Source organism: Megachile rotundata, chromosome 3, assembly GCF_050947335.1.
Source record: "Megachile rotundata isolate GNS110a chromosome 3, iyMegRotu1, whole genome shotgun sequence".
Taxonomy (NCBI): Eukaryota; Metazoa; Arthropoda; class Insecta; order Hymenoptera; family Megachilidae; genus Megachile; species Megachile rotundata.
This window is the reverse complement of record NC_134985.1, coordinates 9086596-9109206: the sequence shown is the minus strand read 5'-3', so window position 1 is coordinate 9109206 and position 22611 is coordinate 9086596. Positions and strand designations below refer to the sequence as shown.

Genomic DNA, 22611 nt, shown 5'->3' with positions numbered 1-22611 from the left:
GCGAACCTAATAAATATATTACGAAAGGATCGCATGGAACTGAACAATCACAACAAGATTTCATCGGGGAATAATTGGCTCTGTGGCAGTTTCTTTGTTTCTTCGAACGAATAGGGCTAACTACTGTGGGCTCCAGAAAAATAGTTTTATACGTCGCAACATGCAATTTGGCTCTGCGATCTCTCCCCCTCCTCTTTGTACGGTGCTACGATCACTGGGCTTATTCGTTTCACAGGTATCGGTATTTTTTATTAAATTAATTAGTTTCGAGGTTGGTTTGATTAGGATAAATTATATTTAATCGAGGTCTGTTTAAATGATACGTGTTTGAGATGAGATGAATTCCGGTACTCAATTGCTAATTTATTTTAAATTATATTCAAGTGTATTTATGTTAAATTATACTCAAGATTATTTATGTTAAATTATATTCAGCTGCTGTGTATTTAAGTTAAATCATATTTAATTGTGTTAAATTATATTCCAGTTTATTTATTTTAAATTTTATTCAGCTGCTGTGTATTTAAGTTAAATCATATTTAATGTATTTGTGTTAAATTATATTCAAGTGTATTTCTGTTAAATTATATTCAGCTGCTGTGTATTAAAGTTAAATGATATTTAGTGTATTTATGTAAAATTATATTCAAGTGTATTTCTATTAAATTATATTCAGCTGCTGTGTATTTAAGTTAAATTATATTTAATGTATTTGTGTTAAATTATATTCAAGTGTATTTATGTTAAATTATATTCAGCTGCTGTGTATTTAAATTAAATCATATTTAATGTATTTGTGTTAAATTATATTCCAGTTTATTTATTTTAAATTTTATTCAGCTGCTGTGTATTTAAGTTAAGTTCCAAATAATCAAACACTAAAATCTCCATCTTTTGATTTTTAATTTTGATTGAGCTCTATCTACATTCCTTACAAAACTTTGATTCCTTATGAAACTTTGATTTTCAACTGTAATATTCTTTTGATATTTCAAAATTTTTATACCTCATAAAAGTTTTCATTAATAGAACACTTTTAACCATGATTACTTCTATACATTTTTTACTTTCTGTGCTGAATGTTCTATTACTTCTAAGTTACTTCTAATGGCACCGAATGGTTTTCCTTCAAATATATAATTGTTCAAAACTATTCAAAATTACTGAGAATTATTTAAAATGAATGAAAAATATTATTGAACTAATAAATCTAATAATTACAGAGATATACATTTTCTTACCTATTGCATTAAATACAGAATACAACAGAGAATATAACAATTAATAATTGTTCAAAATTATTCAAAGTTACTGAGAATTATTTAAAATGAATGAAAAATATTACTGAATTAATAAATCTAATAAATACAGAGATATACACTTTCGTACCTATTGCATTATACAGAATATAAGTTAACTTTAAAATAATTTAACAGAAAAATTGAACACAGAACATCAGAATTCAGACCCCAATTTATGAAATTTCCGTTCATTTTCCTCGCACTTCATCCTCACCAATAATCTACCCGACGTAATTTTGTCGCGTAATGGCGAGCATTCCGTTTCGATTCGAATCAACGACCCCATCTTAGAATATATCGTTCCACGTGAAAAAGGTTCACGTTTCTTTCGAGTAGCTCGTAGCACCGGACGTTAGATTGTCGGGAGAGATATCGTCTTTTGGCACGAAAAACCTTGGCCGTAAACGTTGTTCCTCGAGCCAGATCACGGCGATCCTAAGACGCAAGGAAGCCTGTTCGTGGCTAGTGTAAAAATTGTGTCATTCGACGAAAAAAGAAGAGAACGACGTTCATTCGGCTCGGATCGCCGCGAACTGGCAGTGATAGGTACTTAATAATGCGTTTACACGATATCGTTAACCTATGTGCCCATACACCCTCGTAACACGCTCTTCGTTCATTCTTCTCTCTCAATAAACATCTATACGTATGTATATTTATATTTATATTTGTATATATATATTTATATTCTTTATTTATATTTATATACGACGGGGTGAAAACCGTAGGGGTGTTTGTCTATAGTTTATATATTGACTGATCTATGTGGATGCAATTTGCTTATACACGTATGTACATACATATACATACATATGTATTATCACAAAATCATGTACGTTGTACGTTACAGTAAAAAATTCTTAAATACGACAAATTTAATAATTTTTGATAAATATTTTTAAGGAAATAGGACTGCTTTAATACGCATTTGATTCATTAATATTATGACAATTTTTTTCACATTAAAAATTTAACAATATTAAATTGTGACATGTGAAGAAATTTTGCCATCAATTTTGCCATTAATTTTGGGCAAGAAAATTTTTTTCATAGACATAATTTCAAGTCAGACTTTTGATTCATATACAATTTTTGATTATGTTACTTTCATTTTTGATTTTTGATTACATTAATTTCTTTAATTTAAAATACCAGGAAATTTTTGATATTTTCTGTTGTTTTTATTATTGTACAAATTTATGGATGCATATGTAAAAAATTGTATTCATTGTTAGAAACTTTAAATTTCATATAAATTTTGAATTTAAAAAATTATTTTGTAATATTGATTGTAAGTTTGTGTTACAATAATTATCTTCGGTTACATAAAATTTTTGTCATTTTATTACCACAAGAATAGATATTGGAAGAAGTGTAAAGTAATTGGACAAACACCTCTACAACTTTGACCCCAGCATACATTTATCACACACGCAGTACTCACGCAATTATACACCATTGTCAGTTAAAAAACGTATTCGCGGCTCAGTAGTGGTGCATCTTGCGCAACGAATAAATCCATCCTCGCGAGATCCACAAAATAGTTTGCACCTGTTGGTGTACACAGTGATCCGTAATCAACTATAATCGACAATAAAAACGTGGTAATAATACTCAGAATAATGATAATAATAATAATAGTAGTGTCTTCACGGTCGACCCGCTCCATCTTGGCACCTCTTCGTCCACCATTTTTCAAGATAATCTTCCCGTTTCTTCTCGGTCGACGCGTCTTCTTTCGATACTTACATATACATAATGTGCGCGAGTGTACGTTAAAGGTGTTCAGTGTTTCGCGTGTGTCAGGGTCTCTCGTTCCCACAAGGAATTATGGCAGTTGAGTATCAGTTCGTTTCACGATTTGCACATGCACCCACCCCAGGACCATCGAATTCTACTATCGAATTTCGCGACCTGTTCTCGTCACCTGTTTCTATAAACCGTCTCGCTGTTCGTTCGATTACAACATATATATACAATGTACAAACACGGTCAATAGCGAAGACCCTTTCATGGTTACCCGCGAACCAGCCATGACCACATCTCAGCGTTTCTCGAACGGTTTCTCGGACTCTTCCGTAGACATGCATGTATGGACTCTTCATGTATCTATACGATAGACACGTGTAGACGATGTCATATGTACATATAGACTGAATATATGTCTACATTTTAGATGTCTGTATATCATAGACACACATGGACATATGTACTGTATGCCTGTAAGATGTGTACACATATGTGCTGTCTATTTGGATGTATCATAGATGTATGTACGCATAGTGTGTCCATACTACATATGCACATATAGACTGACTACATGTCTGCATCATAGATGTCTGTATATCATAGACATACATGGACATATGTGACTGTAAAGACGTATGTACGCATAGACTGCCTGTATGTCCATACTACATATATACATATAGACTGACTATATGTCTGTAGCATATGTACATTCATATATGTGGTTATACCAGAGACATATGTATATGTTTGCATATGTATACCATAGACATTCATACACATATGTACATGTGGACTGTCTATGTAATTATATCAGAGACACGTGTACATATGAACTGCATGCCCATACTGTATGAACATATCCATACCATGACAATGCATATTATAGACACACATAACCGTACGTATGAAGTGTATATCTGCCACAGACATGTGTACATATGTAATCTTCATATGTATAGCACAGATACACGTATGAACTGTATGTCATCATAGACATATGTGCATATGAACTGTCCGTGTGTCTACATCATAGACATATGTACGTCCTGAACATACATGCTTACGGACTATATGTGTTCCTTGTATTTGAATCGATCGTCCTGACAGGATTCTGATAAATGATCGTTGCTCGATCTTCCACGATATGGCAGTACGCGTCGAGCGTGGAGGAACTTGAAGTAGAAAAACAACGAATCCTATGATGTATCGTGAGAACGATCGAATTCGCTTCCAGAGTTGGATATCGTTTGAATGATACTTGGCTGAGATCATATTATTTGTGAATAATGGAACGTTCCTTTTGACAGATAATATACTCTCTATCGGAGGGTAATTTTGACGTCATATATCATGGGAGGTGCTTGGAGAGGGGGTTTGAAAGGTTTCGAATTTTAATACTGGGATTTTCGAATTTAATTAGTTAGAGTCTTCAAAATTTTCAAGGATGATGGAATTCTGGAATGTGGACATCATGGAAGTTTTTAATTTGGAGACGTTTGAACGTTAAGAATGTTCTCAAACACATTTAGAAAGATACCCAACTCCCACAAGAGAACCACATCCGAAATGATCGAGAGATCAAGTGTCGCGAACATTCGACTATCGGCAAACGCGGAAGGGTTGCGGGTGAAGGTTAGGATCGTCGCTCGTCACCGTAAAGAACAATCCTGACGACCAACAGTCGTTAATATCGACACGTTAGATGATGTACTCGGGTTTGTAGTCGCCGATACGACCGCTCCAGACACGAGGCGATGCCGGTGTCCAGGGCACCGCGATGTCTAGCAACGTGATGCTGGGTCTACGCTGGAACGGCGAGAACCTCGTCTTCTTCGGACTCTTTGGCGGCGATTCCGCGAAGGTGACACTTCTTCGAGCCGGTCTTCTGGGCGGTGGTGGCGGTGGTGGAGGTAGAACCGCCAGCACAGGTGGCGGCGGTGGTGTGGGCAAGGAGATGGCGGGCGACTCACTCGGGCTCTCCAGGTAACTTACACCTGGGTATGCGTATTGCTGTGTACCTGGTCGCCCTCGGTATTGCCAATCGCGTTTGCCGGAGCGTAGTACTGCAAAATTCCATGAACATGTTACACTGATGCATTTATAGTGACAATAGATGAGTCGTGGGAGATTTGCACGCTTGATGTCATCTGAAAGCATTCTTAGCTTCGTACAGGTCTTCGTAACTGAGCGCGACGCGGAACCAAAGTGAACGGTTATGGTGGACGGTCGCGGATTTCGGTTTTATTGAACTGTTAATGAAAATGAAATGTTACATGATGTAGCTACAGCTCAGAATCTTCATTTGTGTATTGTATTTTTGTTATACAACATTTTGTTATACAAGCTTGTTACTGACTAACTTTGTAAGCTGCGTTTGTATTAATAAGAGTGATGTTTATGCATGATGAAGTTTATGTATTTATCGAGGTGTAAATGTAGATAAATCATGTAATCTGAGACTATGGATTCAATATGTTTACTTTGCAGACTTTGCATAAATGTTTGTTTATTAATCAGTATGATGTCAGACATCTTGTTTTACAAGAGTCATGTTTTACTGGAATCTTCAGACTGATTGTCCAGAATTGTAGAAGCGACTATAATAAAAGGATTGACTCGAAGACCATTTTTAGTATAATTATGAGAACTTTAGTATGTATCCACTGTTAGTAGTATTAGTAGAATACAGTAACTTCTTATTTCATTAATGTAATTAGTAGAATAATGTCATACTAGTCACAGTAATGAGATTATGCTTTGATCTGAAAGACAGCGTGAAAGTTTCTTCCAAATGACATCAAGCGTGGAAGTCACTATACAGAGCGTTTCATAACATGTGGACCCACTTAAAAGAAGTAGACGCATATGTTGCAGTCTGATACAATAATGTAGCTTGATACAAAAATGATACAATAATGTAATGATCAATAAATGAATGAAGTATTATAAAATGTCTCCTACAAGCCAAAGAACCTAACGAAACAGAAAATTCTTATTTATCATTTATCAATATCAAAATACAAATCCCAGTTAAAAATAATCACATCAATCATTTTCTACGAAGACACCTGTCGTTCCAATAATCAGTGATTATTAATATGTGACACTAATTAAAATATGAAATTAATTACTAAATCACAAGTCCATAACTGCAATAATTTCGTGTCATTTACATGAACCTCTTTCATTATTTTTGTGCTTCTTGTCAGCAAGATGGGTTGCAGTTTCGGTTTTAAGATGGTTGCACATGTTATGAATCAGCCTGTATCGGCGCGCGATTCCTGGTGATTGATGGTTGAACTGCGGATGTTTATGACAGCTTGTACCTTCAAACGTAGGGGTAAAACAAGAGAGAGAAAAAGTAGATTGTGGTTGTAAAGATCGATTTTATGGCCGATGGATAGAGGTTCGACGAGATGGTTATTTTTGACGAGAATGTTGCTAGGTTGTCTGAGAATGAGACAGGGGAAATAGAGATTGATAAATCGTTTCTGGTGCAGAAGCCAATAGTGGTCAAAATAAGTTCCGGGGATCTTCTGCCATGTCTTCGTTATTGCTATATACAGGTTGGTTCAGTATTGGTGATCCAAAAGATGATATTTTAAAAGACTTATTGAACTTTTTCATATAAGATACCTCAGAGAAAATTTTGTAGTGTGTTGTGAAGTTTATGACATTTGAAATTTGTTCAAATGATTGACTTAAAGTTTGAATTAAAATGGAAGTTTTTTAAATTAATTTGGTCATTTCTGTACAGACAAGGGATTCCTCTTCCTATATGGCCATTTTGTATTGCATATGTTGTACAGTTTACATATTTTGCTTAAACATCCACAGTCAAAGTAACGATTCAAATAAATTCGTGTGAAGAATTTGTAAAAACATGTGAACAGTAGGAATGAATTAGAGTGGTAGTTTATTATGTGAACGTGATAAAACTGTAATTGTGCTATGAATTGCAGTGTTTTCAGTTTCGTGATGAGTGCGATGAGTGTTCTTTGTCGTCGTTCTACCATCCTGCATTTTCTGCAATATAGAGGAAAGTTGTCTGATATGGGGAGGCTACTGAATTTGGGGAGATAAAATATCTGTCTCTAGCTAGATGTGCGAGCAAATTTGTTTAAACAGACTTTTAGAAAACTTTTTACATGTTGTAGTAATAATTGTATTCAGTAATTTAGTAATTCTGTAAATAATAATTATGATTTATACAGGGTGTCCCACAACTAGTGTAGGTCCCTGAAATGAGGAGTAGTTGACGTGATTCTGAATAAGATTTCCCCTTACAAAAATGGGGTTTGAAGCTTCGTTTCTGAATTATTAAGGAAAAACGCGGACCAATCAGAGCGCGAGGATTACGCGTGCGCAGACGCGAGAACGGCAGCTTCGGATAACGCGTAGTTATCCAACGCGTGGTAATCCAACGCGTAGTAATGCAACGTGTGGTAATGCAACGCGTGGTAATCCTACGCGTAGTAATCCAATGCGTAGTAATCCAACGCGTACTAATACAGCGTGTGGATATCCAACGCGTAGTAATCTAGCGCGTGCATATTCTACGCGTAGTAATCCAACGCGTAATAATGCAACGCGTGGTAATTCTTAACGTAGGAATCTAATGCGTGGTAATCTAACGCGTAGTAATCCAGCATGTGGATATCCTACGCGTAGTAATCCAACGCGTGGATATTCGACGCGTAGTTATCCAACGCGTGGTAATCCAACGTGTGGTAATGCAACGCGTGGTAATCCTACGCGTAGTAATCCAATGCGTAGTAATCCAACGCGTACTAATACAGCGTGTGGATATCCAACGCGTAGTAATCTAGCGCGTGCATATTCTACGCGTAGTAATCCAACGCGTAATAATGCAACGCGTGGTAATTCTTAACGTAGGAATCTAATGCGTGGTAATCTAACGCGTAGTAATCCAGCATGTGGATATCCTACGCGTAGTAATCCAACGCGTGGATATTCGACGCGTAGTTATCCAACGCGTGGTAATCCAACGCTTAGTAATGCAACGTGTGGTAATGCAACGCGTGGTAATCCTACGCGTAGTAATCCAATGCGTAGTAATCCAACGCGTACTAATACAGCGTGTGGATATCCAACGCGTAGTAATCTAGCGCGTGCATATTCTACGCGTAGTAATCCAACGCGTAATAATGCAACGCGTGGTAATTCTTAACGTAGGAATCTAATGCGTGGTAATCTAACGCGTAGTAATCCAGCATGTGGATATCCTACGCGTAGTAATCCAACGCGTGGATATTCGACGCGTAGTTATCCAACACGTGGTAATCCAACGCTTAGTAATGCAACGTGTGGTAATGCAACGCGTGGTAATCCTACGCGTAGTAATCCAATGCGTAGTAATCCAACGCGTACTAATACAGTGTGTGGATATCCAACGCGTAGTAATCTAGCGCGTGCATATTCTACGCGTAGTAATCCAACGCGTAATAATGCAACGCGTGGTAATTCTTAACGTAGGAATCTAATGCGTGGTAATCTAACGCGTAGTAATCCAGCATGTGGATATCCTACGCGTAGTAATCCAACACGTGGATATTCGACGCGTAGTAGTCCAACGCGTAATAATCCTCGCGCTCTGATTGGTCCGTGCTTTTCCTTAATAATTCAAAAACGAAGCTTCAAACCCCATTGCAAGGGAAATCTTGTTCAGAATCGTGTCAGCTACCCTTCTTTTCAGGGACCTACACTAGTGAGACACCCGAATGGTAAGATATTTATTAAAAGACAGTGAATGCAAAATTTGGAAATATTCCTCCACTAAAAAATCCCTATATCGAGTAACTTTCCTCTATATCATACATTTCGGAAATGAAGGTTCTGTCTTTTAAAAGCGAATCAGCACCATTTGCATTCCATAGAAGAATTTCGTCTGCCAAGAAAATTGAAATCGATACCTTAAAACCACAGTTGTGAAGAGTAACTCAACAAGTGTAATAAGCCATTTTTCCTTAATAAAATTGCAACAATTAGATATAAAATTGCAGCCTTAAGATTGATTTAGTTGTGGAAGCATAGCAAATTAAAATCGTTAACTCTCTACTAATATCTGAATGATTCTGACAATTCTGAAGATTTCAGAGCTTCAAGATTCCACAAATTTCAATCGCAACAACAAATTAATTCTTAATTTGTCAAAATTAATAAATCTTAATTTTAAATTTTCAATAATGAATTTTACTATTTAAAGAATGTTGTCTTTTTCTTCAAAATTTTTTTGTATTTTTTAAACTTTTCTTTTTCAGAATTCATTGAAATTTCTTTGTCTTTCTAAATTTCTTTCAAACAAAATTCTCTGAAATCCTCAAAATTCTAGTGTATCGAAACCAATGTAGTATCACAAATTTTCAAACTTCCGGTACTTCTGAAATAATTCTCAAGAATCTTCAGTTGGTAGCACGGAATTTTCCAGCCTCCTTAAAACAAAATGTATTAACACAAATCACATCATTCCAATAATTTATTCGCCGTAAGATACGAATCTGAAAATTTGGAAATATTAGTTTCATCATTGTATAGGTGTCTCGAGTTTTTCGTATTTTAAGTAGCGGTGTAAATGTGGTCTAATACATAAGCATAACAGTTGTTCAAAAGCGACATGCGATTCTACAAATCATTTCTCATCTAAATAACCTCAAGCCATGCTTCTCTTGCGACTTTAAGCCATTTTCATTATATACAAAGCTGTCATAAACAAGGTAAAGGTAAACAAAAGATCATGGATCGAAAGCAGGAGGTAGAAGGACTTTAATCGATGTTTGGATGAAATTGAACACGATTCAGAAATAAACTTCAATTGTGATCATCCCTCCTTTATTACAGGAAATCATTGCGAAAAATATGAATTATACGTATAATAGAACGTACCAAATATAAAATAGAACGTACAAAATAATTTTTAAGTCAGTGATACATAACCTAACTTATAAAAATCGTTTTTATATTTCATTATGTGCACGACCAAAATGCAAAAATATGTACATAACGATGTGATGGAAAATGAACGACACTGAAAAATTTGATAATGATCTGAAAATATTGAAAAATTCTTGTTTTTAATGGCGATGGAACTAGAAGGCTGTTGTGTGTGAAATGATCAATTTTTAGAAGAATTAAACATGTGATAATATATTCATAAATATTATTAATTTGTTTATTATTTATGAAATAATATGTGAGTCGAAGCAGAATTTTTAAATCAATTTTTCAAATATGAAACCATTTCTTTATTTTGAATTACTTTTGTTTTATAAAGTAGTATATTTCCAAACTTATATTTTCTCATTATTATTTTATTATATTTTTAAATTATTGTTGTGTTAAATTATTAAGAAACGTAACCTTGAAATATTTGAAGAAGTACAAGTTTCTAAATTTCTTACAAAATGTACATTTTTGAATTTTTCAATAAATGCATATTTTTAAATTCATTAGAAAATGTACATATGTAAATGCATCCAAAAATGTATAATTCAAAGTCAATTAAATATACAATTTATAATGCATTTTTAAATGTAATTCTGAAGCCTTCATTAGTTTAAAAATGAATTTCTAGTGCCATACACTGAAAATTTCAAATTGTCACACATTAGTTAGCATCAATGACTTAACCTATAAGTTAGTTGACAATATTAATTTATACATTTTTAGACAATAATAATTTATAAATTAGTTGACAATATTAATTTATAAATTTCCAGACACTAATTTATAAATTAGTTACCAATAATAATTCATAAATAAGTTGACAGTATTAACGTACCAATTAATTAAATAACATACCAAGTAACAATTTAGTACAAAATATCACTCTAAAAATTATTCGCCAATATAACGAGATTCTCCAAATCGACCATTCCTATTCAACAACCTAATAGTTGAGTTACCTAAACGAAAGATATGTAAATAGCAAGGACAGAAAAAAGGGCACACTAAACGATACGTAGAACGATCGGGATTTAAAATTAAAGGCTATAGTACTCACTTATGGTCCCGGGAAAGGCGCATGCATCCTCCGTCTAACTCTGCAGTCCGTACCACTAGAGACAAAAACAAAAGTAGAACGAAACGCGCAAAACGAGCAAATTACGTCTTCTGCATCCATCGATTATACAAACAGAGAGAAAAGATAAAGATGAGGATGGATAGATAGAAGTAGAAAAGAGCGCAACACATCCAGCCAGCCGCACATCGCACGCATGTACGTATATGTATATATAATATGTATATAATAATATCTATCTATATATAATGTATATAATATACGTATATCTATATTCGTTTATAGACTAGGTATACACGAAGCATCGGTCACGATCGATAATCGCCCTTGGGTCGATCGTGTCTACCTTTGAACGGAGGTGGGCATTTTGTTATGAGAATAATGAGACTCTTTTTTTGGGTTGAGTAATAGGGAAATGAAAATTGCACGTTAGTTGCGATTATTGGAGAATAGGTGATGTTTATTTGGGGAGGTTAACTTTTGGGTAGTGGTTTGATGGACAAATTGGAAATTTGGATTGGGGTCTGCGGGAAGGTAGAATTTGGAGATTTGAGGAATTAGGAAATTGAGATTTTGGTTAGTTTGGAATTTGGGAATTGGGGAATTGGAAAATTTGGAATTTGGAAAATGAAGGTTTGGAAGATTTAGAAATTGGGGTTTGAGAATTTGACATGTTTAGAATTTAGGGTAGTAGAATTTGGCAAATGTAGGATCTGGGATTTGGGAATTTAGTAAGCTTGGAATTTGGGATTTAAGAATTTGGCAAGTGTGGAATTTGGGGTTTGAAGTTTTGCTAAATTTGGAACTTGGAAATTGAGAAATTGGAAAATTTAGAATTTGGCAAATTTAGAAATTGGGGTTTGAGAATTTAGTAAGCTTGGAATTTGGGATTTAAGAATTTGGCAAGTGTGGAATTTGGGGTTTGAGGTTTTGCTAAATTTGGAATTTGGAAATTCAGAAATTGGAAAATTTAGAATTTGGGGGTTGAGGATTTGGCAAATTTAGAAATTGGGGTTTGAGAATTTAGTAAGCTTGGAATTTGGGATTTAAGAATTTGGCAAGTGTGGAATTTGGGGTTTGAGGTTTTGCTAAATTTGAAATTTGGAAATTGAGAAATTGGAAAATTTAGAATTTGGGGGTTGAGAATTTGGCAAATTTAGAAATTGGGGTTTAGGAATTTAGTAAGCTTGGAATTTGGGATTTTAGAATTTGGCAAGTGTAAAATCTGAAGTTTTAGATTTTATTAAATTTGAAATTTGGGATTTGAGATTTTGGTAAATTTGGAATTTGGGAATTGAGAAATTAGCAAATTTAGAATTTGAAACCTGAGAATTTGGCAAATTTAGAATTAAAAATTTGAGAACTTAACTAATTTAGAAATTCAAAAATTTGAAAATATGAAGATTGAAAAACTTGAGTGTTAATCTAACTTGTCAAAGAAAACTTGCTAAAGCAATTTGAAAATATTACAAACTTGGAAATTAGAATCTATAAAACACATAATATCTGTAGTTACATAATCCAGCTATATTCTACAATTGTTATAAAAAATTTATTTAATCAAAATGTTATCTGCTATTCGCAATTTTTATTCGCAGATTACTCAACTAAAGCATTCATCATCATATTACCTGTACATAAATCATTTTACTCATTTACAATAAAGTATTCACTCATTTTATTTAAGAATTATTCAAACAAAATATTCGTAACTTGTGTCTGGAAATGATTGGAATAGAATTACAGTGCTCGATCATTTGTCGATACCCAACTCCGTTCTCGAGAATTCCATAAACCGTTCGAAATTCCCGCTAATCGATCGCCTTTCCAGCACACTTACTTACACGCTGCTAACTGCATGCCAAACGTACTCTATTGTAATGTATCTACGTATACGTATGTATGTATTGGTCGTTGTATTGCACGAGTGTGCATAATGCACCTCGTTACGAGCATATGTTACACGATACATCGATATTGTTGGTTGGAGATCGGGGCAAATCAAGAAACACTTCTTTCAATATAAATACACTAATACAAAACTCATTTATTCTAAAATTATGAATAATCTATGATTCTCAATATGATTTTCAAGAATTATGAGAAAATTTATTTAGTCGCATATTAATGGGACAAATATTTATTTACTATTTAGGTCATAATGGAGGATTTGTTCAACTGTTCTTTAAAATAAAAGTATCTTCTTATTGTTATATTATAGTAAAAACACTTGTTTAGTATTAAGGTTACAATGGGGAGCATTTTATTTGATTTTAGCTTACAATGAAAATATTTATTTGCTATTAGGTTACAGTAACATTATATATAGCTCTCTTATTTTCTATTAAATTTGAAAGCAATTATTTACTACTATTATATATAGTACAATAACAATTTAAGTAATGTCTCATAAAAATTGGATTATCTATGTAATTCTTTTTAATGTCTTTATAAGAGGATATTCTTTGTTACAGTCAGAATTTTAAGAAATATGTACATATACATCTGTGAAGTGTTTCGTTTCGTGCCCCCTAATCTCTTCCCAACTCAATTTTTATGTACTCTGATTAATACTAATTGTCGATACGAGAAATCTAAGGGTGGCAAAGGTTCGTCGCGTCACTTACCCGGCCATTGTCGAAATCTCGACCACCACCGATCGTCAATCGGGCTTTCGCTTTCATCGCATCCGATAATGGAATCTGAAAAATACGATCATTGCTAATTTATCCTATATTTTTTCGATTTAAATTATACATGTATAACACGTTTAATCTGCGTCCTCCCAATTTTTCATATGAGTTCAGGAATTTTGGAATTGTATAGTTACAGGATTCTGTATTGTTGGAGGTTTGGAATTTGGGGATCTTGGAATTTTCGGAATTGGAGAATTTGAGAATTTGGGAATTTTGGAGTTGTGGAATTGTGGAATTTCAGAATTGTGGCATTGCGGAATTGTGGAATTACGGAATTGTGGAACTGCTGTGTCATGGAATTGTGAAATTGTGGAATTGCGGAGCTATGGAATTCTGGAAACGTGGAATTGTGGAATTTTAGAATTTTGGAATTGTGGAATTGTGGAATTGTGGAACTTTGGAATTTTGGAATTTTAGAATTTTGGAATTACGGAATTGTGGAATTGTGGAACTGCTGTGTTATGGAATTGTGAAATTGTGGAATTGCGGAGCTATGGAATTCTGGAAATGTGAAATTGTGGAATTTTGGAATTCTGGAATTTCAGAATTTTGGAATTGTGGAATTGCAAAGCTATGGAATTCTGGAAACGTGGAATAGTGAAATTGTGGAATTTTGGAATTTTAGAATTTTGGAATTTTGGAATTGTGGAATTTTGGAATTTTGGAATTGTGGAATTACGGAATTGTGGAACTGCTGTGTTATGGAATTGCGGAGCTATGGAATTCTGGGAACGTGGAATTGTGGAATTGTGGAATTTTGGAATTGTGGAGTTTTGCTATTGTGGAGTAGAAGTTTAGAAATTTGGAATTTTCAAAGCTTTTGAATTTTGAAATTTTAATTAACGTGATACTGTATCCTTCTTTGTTAGAGTAATAATTTATGTGACGTTTAGAAATGATATCGTTACCTTCGCTCTAGTAGCTTCAGTGTGTGATTTATAGCAAAATTCCAATAGAGCAACGGCTAACGCTAAAAGCAGACCACCGATAAGAATATAAAATATTCCCGCAACGTTGCTGAGGGATAACTCGTTTCTGGATGCATCTTGTTTATCACCGTGTCTGCATTCTGTCCTGTCGTACCACCATCGGTTCACCAATTTTGTCAATTCTCCATTTTCTTTCAACGATAACACCGCTAGGTTTATGGGGTCCCTGTAATTTTAAGATTGTTAACGACTGACACTACTGTTTTATTTATTAGAACTAGAATAATCATAGTTGTCCAAATAATGAGTTACACGTATGGGTTGCAAAGGTTCTCTTCCCTTATTAAATATAAACGATATTAACAAAGTTGCATTAAATATAAATAATTAAATAGACGCGAACAAATTTAAGAATTTCGAAACTTGTAAAGACATGTTACTTTTCTTATTAAATATAAATTGTATTAATAAAATGTTATTAAGTATAAATTGTTAAAGTAAATGTCTGTAAACAGATATGAGAAGGTACTGAATTCTTTCAAATTTCATCAAATTTGAATTAACACGAATGTAATCACACATTGAATTTAAAAAAATTCTGAGACATCTACGTTTACTCTTGAACAAAATAAAAAGGGCAAAAATTATTGTTTAAATATCACGAAAAATGTTTAAGTTCATCGTAAATAAAGAATTGAAAAGTGCTATTCGAGCAGAATAGAGTGATGAAGTAAAACGAAACTGAATCCCGAGTTGAGCAGAATATGTAGAAGCAGATTATTAAGAGGTAATGATACGGTAAAATGGGTGTAGGAGTTTTTCTATGCTAACTGAGCCGAGTTTCGATGCAGCGCGACAGGATTTCAAAAAGTTATCCGCTTTCTGACGATCACAAAACGCTGTTGGTTAAGCGATCGTATGGAAGAAATAGGTCGAACTTTATCCATTGAATCTGTGCATATTACACTCTTTCAGCTGACTGGTCTTTTATTTAGAGCTTTTTGTATAGAGCTCATCGTGAGATAATCAAGTACGTATGTATCAAACTCTGGTATAGTGGTATAAAGACTGAATTCGATTATGTGAAATGAAAATTTGAGGTTCGGACTAAATCATATATACACTCTTTTGTAAATAATTTATAAGTATGGAACTTGTTTATATGAAAGTTTACTAATTTAATTTACTAATTTACTAATTTAAGAAAAAACAAGTTTAATCGCACACAATATTTTCCGTTTGCCTGCATAGTTCCCATGCTTTTAGTGGAAGAAAATATGCAGGGTGTCTCACAACTAGTGTAGGTCCCTGAAATGGAGGGTAGCTGACGCGAATCTGAATAAGATTTCCCTTTGCAGAAATGGGGTGTGAAGCTTCATTTTTGAATTATTAAGGAAAAACGCGGACCAATCAGCGCGAGGATTATTACGCGCTGGACTACCACGCGTCGAATATTCACGCGTTGGATTACTAGGCGTTGGATATCCACATGCTGGATTACTACGCGTTAGATTACCCCGCATCAGATTCCTACACTTAGAATTACCACGCGTTGCATTATTACACGTTGGATTACAACGCGTAGAATGTGCACGCGCTAGATTACTACGCGTTGGATATCCACACGCTGTATTAGTACGCGTTGGATTACTACGCGTTGGATTACTACGCGTAGGATTACCACGCGTTGCATTACCACGCGTAGGATTACTACGCGTTGGATTACCACGCATTAGATTCCTACGCTTAGAATTACCACGCGTTGCATTATTACGCGTAGGATTACTACGCGTAGAATATGCACGCGCTAGATTACTACGCGTTGGATATCCACACGCTGTATTAGTACGCGTTGGATTACTACGCGTTGGATTACTACTCGTAGGATTACCACGCGTTGCATTACCACACGTTGCATTACTACGCGTTGGATTACCACGCATTAGATTCCTACGCTTAGAATTACCACGCGTTGCATTATTACGCGTTGGATTACTACGCGTAGAATATGCACGCGCTAGATTACTACGCGTTGGATATCAACACGCTGTATTAGTACACGTTGGATTACTACGCGTTGGATTACCACGCATTAGATTCCTACGCTTAGAATTACCACGCGTTGCATTATTACGCGTTGGATTACTACGCGTAGAATATGCAAGCGCCAGATTACTACGCATTGGATATCCACACACTGTATTAGTACGCGTTGGATTACTACGCATTGGATTACTACGCGTAGGATTACCACGCGTTGCATTACTACGCGTTGGATTACCACGCGTTGGACTACTATGCGTCGAATATCCACGCGTTGGGTTACTACGCGTTGGATATCCTCATGCTGGATTACTACGCGTTAGATTACCACGCATTAGATTCCTATGCTTAGAATTACCACGTGTTGCATTATCACGTGTTGGATTACTACGCGTAGAATATGCACGCGTTAGATTATTACGCGTTGGATATCCACACGCTGTATTAGTACGCGTTAGATTACTACGCATTGGATTACTACGCGTAGGATTACCACGCGTTGCATTACGACACGTTGCATTACTACGCGTTGGATTACCACGCGTTGGATAACTACGCGTTATCCGAAGCTGCCGTTCTCGCGTCTGTGCATGCGTAATCCTCGCGCTCTGATTAGTCCGTGTTTTTCCTTAATAATTCAAAAACGAAACTTCAAACCCCATTTTTGCAGAGGGAAATCTTATTCAGAATCACGTCAGCTATCCCCCATTTCAGGGACCTACACTAGTTGTGAGATGCCCTGTATAAATCAATATTTTCTATGTGGAACATTTCATATTGAAATATTTTCTATTTGAAACATTTTTTATTGAAATACTTTCTATTCTCAGCGTTTTTCACTGAAATATTTTCTGTGTGAAATATTTTTTATTCAAGCATTTTCTACTTGAAACATTTCCCTTTCAAACGTTTCAGAAAAACGATACAATATTCTATGTATGCAATGCTTCAAAAAGACAACAAAGGACTTCAGTTAGAAAAGACAAACAAATATTTTCGATAGAATAGTAAAAAGGAGAAATGATTTTTTATTTCAAAGGAAGTAAGAATTAGTCAAAATTTTGAAAGAAATAGTAATTTACCTGAGAGGAGATCCGAGCGGCGTCGCCACCCCAAAACCCTTGGCATCAAGGTTTCTCCCAACCTTCATCGTATCACAAGGCTCCCTTTCATTGATATATTCATTTTTTGGGCTCTCGATCAAGAGAGCGTATTTACCCTTACTCGTCCTGACCCTTCGTATTCCTTCGTCGTATGTTTTGACGAACACGTGTTTCCGAGAATTCATGAATTCCCACATTTTGCTGTATAGGTTGATCTGCGATTTCTGTCATAAAATATAAATACATCAGGTCAACTGACATCAAGTTATTAGAACCTCTTCTTATTTAATTGTATTTGAATTAAAAGATTTATTAAAAAGTGTCTGTTAAATTGTATTCGAATTAAGAAGTCAGAAGAAGTGTCTGTTTAATTAAATCTGAATTAAAATATTACAAAAAGCGTCTCTTCAATTATATTCGAATTAAGAAATCAGAAGAAGTGTCTGTTTAATTAAATCTGAATAAAAAAAAAATTAGAAAAAGTACCTGTTCAATAATATTCGAAATGAAACATTAGGAAATGAGTCTCTTTAACTATATTCAAAGTAAGAAATCAGAAGTGTCTTGTTTAATTTTATTCCAATTACAAAATTATAAGAAGTGTCTATTTAATTATATCCTCTTGCGTTTCACAACAGTATTCTTTTCTGAATCATGCTTGCACACTATATTCACTTTAAAATGTGGATCTTCAGATAATATGATTACACATATGTTACAATACATTTATATTTTATTTTAGTATTTTTAGTCTAGATTTTATTGTAGTTTTTATTCAATTTTTTTTTACTTACGCGAAAGAAGTCCCAAGTAGATCCATGCGAAAGTGTCCCATACTGTACTTCCGTTTGTGAAGCTAGGTCTTCCGGCGAGTTAATCGGCGCCACCATTCTTTCGACTGTTAGAAACGCGGCTAAATTGGCAGTGTACGACGAGATCAAGATTAGGGTGAAGAACCACCATACACTGCCGACGATTCGTCCCGATATCGATCTGCAAATTCAATTTTAATAATTGTTTTAGTGAAATTACAATAAAACTCTTTCGATATTTTGAAATCATAAAATATTGCAATTTTAAATCCATGAAATTTTATGATCTTAAACTTTCAAAATTTAAGAAGAAATTTTATATTATACATTTTTACATTTTTTACATTTTGTTAGAAATTTTAGATTTTTCCAAACATTATACTTGAATGAAAATATTGATACCTCTATATACCAAACAACCTGTACAATAAATAAATAATGAAATTGCACGGTTTGTTCAAAAGATACAACAGTGTTTGGTAATGAAACATGGGGTCCTGTCCGAAATCAAGGACCAGGAAGTCCTACAATAGGAAGAAAGAAGAAGCATAACAGACGTGGAGAGAAACTACGGATGTTGGGGAGGCAGAAGGTTCCCACCAAAATTTACAATTCATATCGCCGTGGCGCGAATATTTAAACCATTAATCAAGAAGGCTACCACGGCGAGGGTGGATACTGCGAGATGTAAATTAATCGAGAGCAAGTCATCAAGTGGTTGAAACGTTGCGAATTCTTGGCCATTGCTCCTTTCACGATTTATGAGACACTTTAGCATATAGGAGTTATGTATTTCCTGGTGTGAGCTTATATTTCTTGTAAAAAATGTTTAAATTGTAGCTGCATTAAATCTGTACTTGGATGAAGTTGCTAAATTTCTATAGTTTTGTATTGATAATTATTAAGGTTTTTGTATTTTGAGATTTTCGATGAATTTTAAGGTATTTCTTGAAGTTTGGAAATTTATGTTGATGAAATATTTAAATTTTTAGTTGGGAGAATTTCACAATTTTTAAATTTTCCAATTGGTTAATTTTCAATTTTGTCGTTTCTCTATTTTCTAATTTTCCAACTTCCCAATTTCTCAATTTTCCAATTTTCTAATTTTGCAATTTTGCAATTTCCTAATTTCCCAATTCCTCAATTTTCCAATTCCCCAATTCCTCAACTTTCCAATTACTGAATTTTCCAATTTCCAAGTTTTCAAGTTTCCAAATTTGTCAATTTCCCAATTTCCTAATTACCCAATTTCTCAATTTTGCAATTTTGTAATTCTCTAATTTTCTAATTTTCTAATTTTGCAATTTTGCATTTTCCCAATTTCCCAATTTTCCAATTACTCAATTTTCCAATTTCCAAGTTTTCAAGTTTCCAAATTTGTCAATTTCCCAATTTCCCACTTTTCCACTTTCCCACTCTCCCAATTTCCTAATTACCCAATTTCTCAATTTTCCAATTTTCTAATTTTGCAATTTTGCAATTTCCCAATTTCCCAATTTCCCAATTTTCCAATTTCCAAGTTTTCAAGTTTCCAAATTTATCAATTTCCCAACTTCCCACTTTCCCACTTTCCCAATTTCCTAATTACCCAATTTCTCAATTTTGCAATTTTCTAATTTTCTAATTTTCTAATTTTCTAATTTTCTAATTTTGCAATTTTCCTATTTTCCAATTTCCCAATTTCCCAATTTCCCAATTTTCTCAATTATCTCAATTTCCCAATTTTCCAATTCTACCTCATTTCCCAGTTTTCAAATATCCAACTCTCTAACAGACCAAATTCATCAACCTTCTACTTACTTCAGCTCTCTACTTCACCCATAAAAAACAATCTCCCCATCAAAGGCCATTTCAACATAACTCCATCGTCAAACAACACCCCCCACACTTGAACCAAAATTTCCGAGTACATCACGTCAACAGACTCGTCAACGCAACTTAATAAAATTAGGGTAACATATCGACCCTAAAGAAAATTGTTATCCACGTTAACGATTATCCGGCTCATAAACGCACGATTCGGCCTTGGTCGGCGCGTGTCGTTAAGGAAATTTCTAAGCCGGGGTCTCCCTGGCACGACACGCTCATTCAAATGAGTTGTTGGCCTAATCGCGGTGCCGATTTACGAAGTCGTTCTAAATTACATCGAGCACGATACGCTGCGAAACGTAATCCGATTATATTGTGATAATTCCGGCCAGCCGGTTATAATCGTCGTTTATCCGGTACGCGGTTGTAATTTAAACGAAGGAATTTGCAACAATAATTACCATGTACCTGAACCCTTTGCTGTTCAGCCTCGTAAATCACACTCTTAAAGGTTATCTTTGTTGTGCTATCTGGTGGTTAGTAATGGGGATTTGTGCGTTGAAGGTCGCTTTGGTATATCGTGATTAGTGATGGACTGCCAAGTATACGTAATTGAGGAAATATAGCGTTGTTGTAAATCTCGTTCGTTTGTAAACATGTGTTTTGATGTTGCTTCGAGGAGTACAGGGTGTCTCACAACTAGTGGAGGACATATGTGGACTAATGTGGACATATTGGTATATTTGGATTGACATATGTGGACTAATGTGGACATATTGGCATATGTGGATTGACATATGTGGATTGACACATGTGGACATATTGGCATATGTGGATTGATACGTGGGGACATATTGGCATATGTGGATTGATACGTGGGGACATTTTGGCATATGTGGATTGACATATGTGGATTGACATATGTGGATTGACATATGTGGATTAACACACGTGGATATATTGGCATATGTGCATTGACATATATGGACTGACACATGTGGACATATTGACATATGTAGATTGACATACGTATGTGGAGTATTATAATTTGGAAGAATGTATATATCATAGTTAATGTGAAGATAGGTTTATTGCAATGATTGAAGAAACTAATTATTAAATGATTGATATGTAGTTTAACATGCAATTTTAATATCTAATCATGTCATGGAACATGTGAGTTTGATATCAATTAACATATAACGGAGTATCTGACTTTAACATTAAATTAAGATGTAATAGTGATTTTAACATATGTGATCTATATGTAATAGAATATGTGAATTTAATATGAAATTAACATGTAACAGAATATGTAACATCAAATTAACATATAATAGCATATATGGTTGTAACATCAAATTAACATGTAATAGCATATGTGATATTCATACGTGACATAATTTGTAATAGAATATGCGATTTTCATACATGATTTCCATCTATTTCAAAATGAAAATTGCTTTCATATCAATACTTTCATCAAGTTTAATTAATTTTCTTTCAACACTTTGTGCATTTGTAATTCGATTAAAAACAAACGTTGCTCCAATTCATTCCATGAACCTAAAACTCTCTGCCAACAAACAGACTTCGCACGAAAATTCGGAAGTTAATCAAAAGTAAATAGTACGAGTGTATTGTAATGTTCGCAATTAGCCGCCGTCTCGAGGCGTCGTTTACGTGGAACGCTTATTACTTCCGTTATGCTTTACCGCTTCTTGAATCGAACCCCGTCGCTAATTACACAGAAGTAGCCCTCTTTTCAACGAACGACACGAGCGCGATACAACGTCCTCGAAGAAGAAGAAGAAGAACTGCGAAAGGTTTACACAGGAGACTTTAAACTCTCGTCGAGAGAGCGACGAACCTTTTGAATCTTATCCCTTCAACCCCGTCGCTTCACCTCCCTCCAATTCATCCTATTAGCAGACAGCACGGTTGACCTGTCGCTACTTAAAAGGAAGCCTTTATGTACTTTGCCCCGTTTGCTTGTACCGCGGAAACGGAAACGGCCACGGTGAAAGTGGCTATAATTAGCTACAAGAGAGACTAACTTGTCTTTCTATCGTGATCGTCGGATGGATGGAAACATTTTCTAATGATTTGATGTGATGGTTGGGGGATT

At 34.7% G+C, this 22611-nt stretch overlaps 1 protein-coding gene and 1 long non-coding RNA gene across 3 annotated transcripts in view; one reads left to right on the top strand and one right to left on the bottom strand.

The window, feature by feature from the left end:
* The window catches only part of LOC143264111 (uncharacterized), a 404244-nt gene that overhangs the window by 300955 nt on the left and 80678 nt on the right, over window positions 1-22611 (top strand). The window lies entirely within an intron of this gene.
* The window catches only part of GluRIB (Glutamate receptor IB), a 377596-nt gene continuing 355691 nt past the window's right edge, over window positions 707-22611 (bottom strand). For both annotated transcript variants that reach the window (XM_012288273.2, XM_076529680.1), the window contains 5 exons: window positions 18657-18855; window positions 17842-18086; window positions 14696-14942; window positions 13719-13793; window positions 707-5116 (listed from right to left, as the gene is read on the bottom strand). In XM_012288273.2, the coding sequence (XP_012143663.2) occupies window positions 5042-5116; window positions 13719-13793; window positions 14696-14942; window positions 17842-18086; window positions 18657-18855 (841 nt within the window). In that variant the 3' untranslated portion in view covers window positions 707-5041. The remainder of the gene's footprint in view (window positions 5117-13718; window positions 13794-14695; window positions 14943-17841; window positions 18087-18656; window positions 18856-22611) is intronic.